Genomic DNA, 6,750 nt, shown 5'->3' on the forward strand with positions numbered 1-6,750 from the left:
GCTGGGGCTCCATTTTTGTGTGTCTTGCCTGCACTTAAAAAAATGGTTCTTGTTTTTTGTTTTTTTGCCTTGGTTTTATAGGTCACTGAGGAAGGAGAATGAAAACCTTTAGTATTCCACAAAAATGGCTCTGAGTATTAGTAAGATTGTAATAATTCCTTGTGGCATACTTTAGGAGTACACTGATCCTGCTTCTGTTTTATTGTTTAAATAGGTAATATATCCAATGCTGAGGACTGGCAAGTAAATGTGTCCTTGAACATTCGCCCATCCACGGGCACTGGCGTTATGTTCGCCTTGGTTTCTGGTAATACTGTGCCCTTTGCCTTGTCCTTGGTAGACTCTGCCTCTGAAAAGCTTCAGGTAACTTCACTAAACTTTTGTGATTCTTGTTTTGTTTTGTTTTTTATCTGTAAAATGGATATATTAGCAGTATTTACCTCAAAGTGTTATTTTGGTGATTAAATGAGATAACATGTATTTAGCACAGTCTCCAGCACATCAATAAGGACTCAAAAAATGTCCATTATTATTACTTTTTTGCTGGCTTATTTCTAAGGTCTGATCCAGGAAGTAGAGAGGAGAAAAGCCTGTTACTGTGCATCCACAGCCAAGATCAGGCAGACTCACACACAGGCTGCCTGGACCCTTCCCAGAGTACATAGAGATCCACCTTTATTTAAATCCTCGAAATATTATGGGAGTCATAGTCTGTACTAACAAAATAAAAGTGAGTCTGATTAAAATTCAGTCTTAGATATTCTGTGCCTAATTATAATGTTTTGTGCTCTCTGGCACTCTTAATCTTTTCTCCCACGAGTAAATTAGGAAGGACTGGAGAAAACTAAAACCAGTCCACCTGGCTTCTTGCTGGCAACTCTCATTTGAAATTAGGAGGACGAACAGGAAAAAACTCTTGGATAAAAGGAAACATGAGCGTTATCAGAAGATCTGTATTATTCAGCCTTCCACCAGAGGCTAATAGTTCTGACCATGTGTTATCCACAGTGGATTCCAACAAGTTAGAGCAAGAAGCTTGTGTCTGAGCCAAGGTTGGCTTGGATGTTCTCTGTAGCTTTTAGAAAGAAGCATGTAATTGAATAATGTCTGTAGCAATAAAAAGGTATGTTGTTTTCAGCTCAACGATGATTGCAGGGAGTTTCTAGTGGTTAAGCATAAGCCACCTAAGGAGATCCTGCTGAGTTTTTATCTCTAGTCTACCACAGGAGCTTGCTACATTTAGATTCCAGCTTTTTGTTTACTTTTTTTTTTTAAACAAAATGGAAATCCTATCTTCAGCACTATATCCCTGCAGTAGAGGAGATTAATGCATGCCACGTCTTTGATATTTATTTTATCTTTTGTGTTTGACTCCATGGCTCCTTTTTTTTTTCCTCCATGTCAGATTGCCTTCTCAATATCTGTGTACAGTATTTCATAACATAATTCCACATCCTATTGATCATTCTGGAACAGTTTGCTGACCATTTTAAGATTATTAGTGAGTTCAAGGATATGGATATGTAATAGTAACAGATTTCCTCAAATAACCCGTATTTGCGAAGTATAGACTTGGATTCCTAAGTAGGTACTTCAGACTATCTTTCTACCATCTCATAACAGCCATGTTCCTAGTTTTGATGTTCTTTTCTTTTTCTTCTTAAGATTTTATTTATTTATTTGAGAGAGAGAGCAAGAATAAGCAGGGGGGCGGTTGGACCAGGGAGCCTGACATGGGGCTCGATCCCAGGTCCCTGAGATCATGACCTGAGCTGAGGGCAGACGCTTAAGCTACTGAGCTGCCCAGGCGCCCCTTGATTTTATTTTCTTTTTACATTTCCTGTATACATATATAAGGTATATGCATAGATCCCTGTCAAGAAGTTAAGTAATTCTGTGTCTCAGCAGTTTGAAAAGTTCAGCAAAATGAATACATTTTCTCTTTTGAATATCTTCTGGCAAATACTCCGTAACTTACTGCTGGTGATCCCTGACTTTCCCCTCTCAGGACTTTTTCACTTATTTTGCCCCAGGTCTTAATAGGATTGCTTATGTGGCACACACAGACCTTTCAGTCTTGCTGGCATGTACTTACTCAAGCACTTGAAATTTTCCAAGCCTTTTCCCCAACAAAGAGTGATTCAACTCCTTCATTTTTCACATGTAAGTTTTGAAGTTAGGAAGGCTCACAAACAGAAAAATAGTGCTTGACACACGACTTTAGGTTCCCATCTTTGGTAAAACAACTTGGTGTATTGAATTTTCAGAAGCCACTAACCATTTATATCTTAGCTGAGCCTGAAATTTGTAAAACTAATGTATTTTTAAAAATTGTGATGTGACTCAAAAGGCACTCTTAAGTGGCATTACCATCAATACTTGCTTATATTGAATCTTTGCTGTTTTTCAGGATATCCTCGTATCTGTTGAAAATATGATAATGTTTCAGATAGAGGCCATAAGTCTGTGTTCCAGTCAACAATTCCATCTGGAATTAAGAGTCAACAGAAACAATCTGGAGCTGTTCACTCCACTTAAAAAAGACATCATCTCCTCTGAAAACCTTCAAGGACAGTTGGCCATTTTGGACAAAGCATTGAAAGGGACAGTAACCACTTACCTGGGTGGCCTTCCAGGTATCTTCTTACCTTTTTTTGTTTGTTTGTTTTCAGAATTATATTTAAAAAGTTTTAAAAAGTTATATTTTTAATCAAATTGATAGTATTTTAAATATGTAATCTTAGCAAAAGGACCTTAGAAGGGAAGACAAAATTCCAGTATCCATTTTTCTTTTCCTGGGGATTTATATTGACATTTTATGGGTATATTTTGTTTATTTATTTTTTAATGGTGAACTAAAACTAACCCAAGTTTTGTTGCATTTGACTATCCTAATTAGAAAGTATTTATTATTTCAGTTCATTCTCACAGTAGTCTTATGAGTTCAATCTTTATTCTTTAATTCATCCATCATTTACCTTTTATTTATTAAGAACCTACACCCCAGGTGGTAAGGCTATAGTAATAAACAGATATGATTCCTGCTGCTAAGCCTTTTACAATCTAGTACAGAGGCAGACATCAAATAACCAATTAAGAAAATATCAGAATAATTAAATTGTGATAACTTCTATGAAGGAAAAGTATGAATTGCTTTCAGAGCCTAAAAATGGGGACTTGGCCTGGTTGTGCCAGCCAAGAATGAGCTCTCTGAAGAAAAGGCTAAGATATAAATATGATAAATGGAAGTGTTAAATTTAACCAAGTGATAGGGCGGGAATTGGAATTAATATGCAAGTAAAAATGGTCTATGTGTGGGCAAAACGGGGGGTGGATACACTTGAGGAATATATAGACGATGAGTGTGGTGAAAACACATTGAGCAAGGGAGATACAGGATGAGGAGCCTGAGAACTGGGTGTGTGTCGGGGGGTGGTTTGTAGACCTGGTTCGGGGTCCTGAGTCTTATTACAAGAGCCATGGGAGTCTTTAAAAAAATTTAGACAGGGAAATTGTATATCAATATTATCATTTTAAAAACCCACCCCACGTGATGGATGGAGATGGACAGGTGGGAGGCAAAAGTGGGATGAGAGGAGCCGGGGACTGCTGAAGTGGTCCAGATGGAGGAGCAGTAACAGTAACAGAAGCAAGAACTATACTGCCATCAATCAGTGCATAATAAATAGTCTGGCATCGTTGAAAGTGCTTAGGAGGGATCAACTTATTTAACTTTCAAAATAGACCTGTGAGTCAGGTGCTATTATTATCCCTATGTTACAGATGAAGAAGCTGCTGGACTAGGATGATGGCAGTGAAGATGGGGCACAGTGATTAGATGGGAGATGCATGTGAAAAGCAACATTAATAGGATTTAATGATTGAAAGGCAGGTATAAGGATCTCTTTCTTAGGTATCCACCATGAGGAGTTGTGTGGGTGGAGAGTCTGTTTACCATAAGATGGAGAAAACTGGAGGCAAAGCACATTCATCTCTGACTTAATATTGGAAAATATGAAATTGGCGTCAACATTTTACTTTAAATGGCAAAAAATAATTGAGGCAGAAAGTTTTTGAGAAATATTTTCAAATACCATTTGCAGGTTATTCTCAGGGAAAATTCTGAGTTTGATGTCTGGACTTCTAGTAACCTTCATTTTCTTACTTTTAACTGCTCAGGGCCTTCATTTTTCATATATGGAAATTTTATGTGGGTTTTTGTGGGATAGAAGTAAGGATGCTCTAAAAGTTATGGATAGATAGATAAATAGATAAGTTAGCATGGTTAATAGAAAGTTAAGTTACTGTGGTTAATTATTAGGAAGTATAATTTTAGTTCAAATGAATGAATTCTATATTGAAATCCACTTACTACCTTATTGCAAATTAGTTGAATGCCATTTTAGTAAATCAGACAAACAATGAAAGAGTTGAAAAGAAGTAAAGCTATTAAATTTTAATGGTTCCAGGACTTTGGCATCAGCACTGAAGATTGACTTCAGGCAAGATGTGTTTAGAGAGTGAGGAAAATTGAGGAGAACTGGCAATTGAGATATTAGGTGTGTAAACAGTGGGATAGGTAAATTACCAGTTGATATGCAAAATAGGCATATTAAATTGCATGCTATGAATTAGAAATCAGGGGAAATTGATATTTCTGAGGATTTTTATAATAGTGGCATAATCTTGATGCTCAGCCAGACTTGAAAGGGTTTCATAAAGAATGCTGTGAGCCCCTAGAAAAGTATGGACTTTATTCACTGCGTTGGCAAATTAAAGGTGGAAAATTTGACCTGTATGTTTTTTGCATAAGGTACTAAGAAAAAGAATAAAGGCTGAAAAATGTCCATTGGGAACGAAATTCATGGGGAGGAGATGCCAAAAAAAGAAGCAAGTAGAGAGATGGATGTTATTAAAATGAACCATTGTTCTTAGGAATTCAAGGGTGTTACTAAAGTATTAAGTCTGATGAGGAGAGTGAAAGTGTCGAAAGGCCCAAAGGCCCTATTCACTGAAGCATTATTAAAATTATTTTTTGAACACTAAACAGTACATAAAGTGAATTTCCTATCATGACCTGACATTGTATGCTCAGCAAGAAGCTATTTTTAGGAAAATATAGAAATCTGCTTTTATTCCAGCAGTAATAAAAGAGATACATTTATCACAGCATTTTAAAAAGATTTCCATGTAGCTATAGTTTGGAGTTGAAAAAATGATTTAACAGTGCTTAAACTGTTGCTCAGATTTAAGAAGAAAATAATAAAATAGAACATCACAGGTAAGAATATGCTCTTTTTTATTCTTTTTAAAGTGTTTATCTATCTTAGGTTTTAATGAGACTGATTGTGTTTATGAAATCAGAGGAACTGATGATATGCTGAATCCAGTGTCAAGCACAATACCTTATATACATAGAAGTCACTTAATATAAATTTATTGAATAATTACATTATTAATTTTTCCTTTATGATTAGAATTTGGTTGGAAATGGGAAGTTTGAACAGTTCCTCTAATTGTAAGCAAATAAGATGCCAGAAGTCTTGGGTTAATATTTTAATATTCTGTTTTTACAGATATTCCATTCAGTGCCACACCAGTGAATGCCTTTTATAATGGCTGTATGGAAGTGAACATTAATGGTGTTCAGTTGGATCTGGATGAAGCCGTTTCTAAGCATAACGATATCAGAGCTCACTCATGTCCATCAGTTTCAAAAAGCACAGAGAATTCTTAAGGCTTCTTTCCTGTACTGATAATACATTTTTCCTGTATGTAATTATGTTTCAATAATAGCTGAAGGGTTTTTCCCTGCAATGTACAGACCTTGATTTTTTATGGTACTTTGGCTTTCCTGGAATTTTAAAAAAGGTCCTTTTTCAAGAAGAACAAGATCCTCTTGTGGTACAAATCACATTTAAAAATTCTTACCTCTAATGCTGCCTAGAAATTAAATAATGAAATATATAAACATTTCTAATTTGAATTTTTTGCTACAAATGACATTACTTCATTAAAAGTAAAATTTAATTTTTTTAAATATTTTATTTATTTATTTTTGAGAAAGAGAGAGAGAACAAGTGGGGGGAGGGGCAGAGGGAGAAGCAGGCTCCCCTCTGAGCAGGGAGCCTGACACGGGACTCGATCCCAGTACCCTGGGATCATGACCTGAGCCGAAGGCAGATGCTTAACCGACTGAGCCACCCAAGTGCCCAAAGTAAAATTTAATTTTATCACCATGACCTAGTGCTGAAATATCTGTGTTTTTTGGAAGGCAAGGAAGTAAACTCAAACAAGAGTGTATGTGACTAAATACTATTGATCATAGCAGATACTCTTTATTTTTGTTTTTCCCTAATGAGGGCAGAAGGAGAGACAGCGGCCTATCAAGAATTAATTGAGTGGAAGGCTTTAAAGCTTTACTCCAAAAATAGTTCCTCAGAGGGACTTTCACTTAGCTTCACATTTGAACCAGTAGCTTTCCTGAATTAAAAACAAGTGGGACAAATTTTCATAAGAACACATGAATCTTGCTGGTTAGTAATTGGATTTTATGAGGAAGACATACTAGATTGTGCTGGAATGGGTGTCAAAACCCAGGATGGGTACAGTCCTTAAATTTGGCTGTGGGTCACGCAAGCTTGAGATTAGAAAAGGCAGAACCTAAGATGGAAAGAACGAATGAGAGAATGAATAATGTGGAAGTGCATAGTTTTCCTTGAATCCAACTTTAATTACTAGAGTAAGTTT

General features: G+C 36.2%; 1 protein-coding gene across 1 annotated transcript in view; it reads left to right on the top strand.

The window, feature by feature from the left end:
* Window positions 1-6,040, top strand: part of PROS1 (protein S) — a 61,406-nt gene extending 55,366 nt beyond the window's left edge. The window contains exons 13-15 of the mRNA XM_081798443.1: window positions 215-363; window positions 2,411-2,636; window positions 5,577-6,040. Of these exons, the coding sequence (XP_081654569.1) occupies window positions 215-363; window positions 2,411-2,636; window positions 5,577-5,737 (536 nt within the window). The 3' untranslated portion in view covers window positions 5,738-6,040. The remainder of the gene's footprint in view (window positions 1-214; window positions 364-2,410; window positions 2,637-5,576) is intronic.
* Window positions 6,041-6,750: the final 710 nt, after the last annotated feature.

Source organism: Leptonychotes weddellii, chromosome 1 (assembly GCF_054177405.1).
Source record: "Leptonychotes weddellii isolate Sample4059 chromosome 1, ASM5417740v2, whole genome shotgun sequence".
Lineage (NCBI taxonomy): Eukaryota > Metazoa > Chordata > Mammalia > Carnivora > Phocidae > Leptonychotes > Leptonychotes weddellii.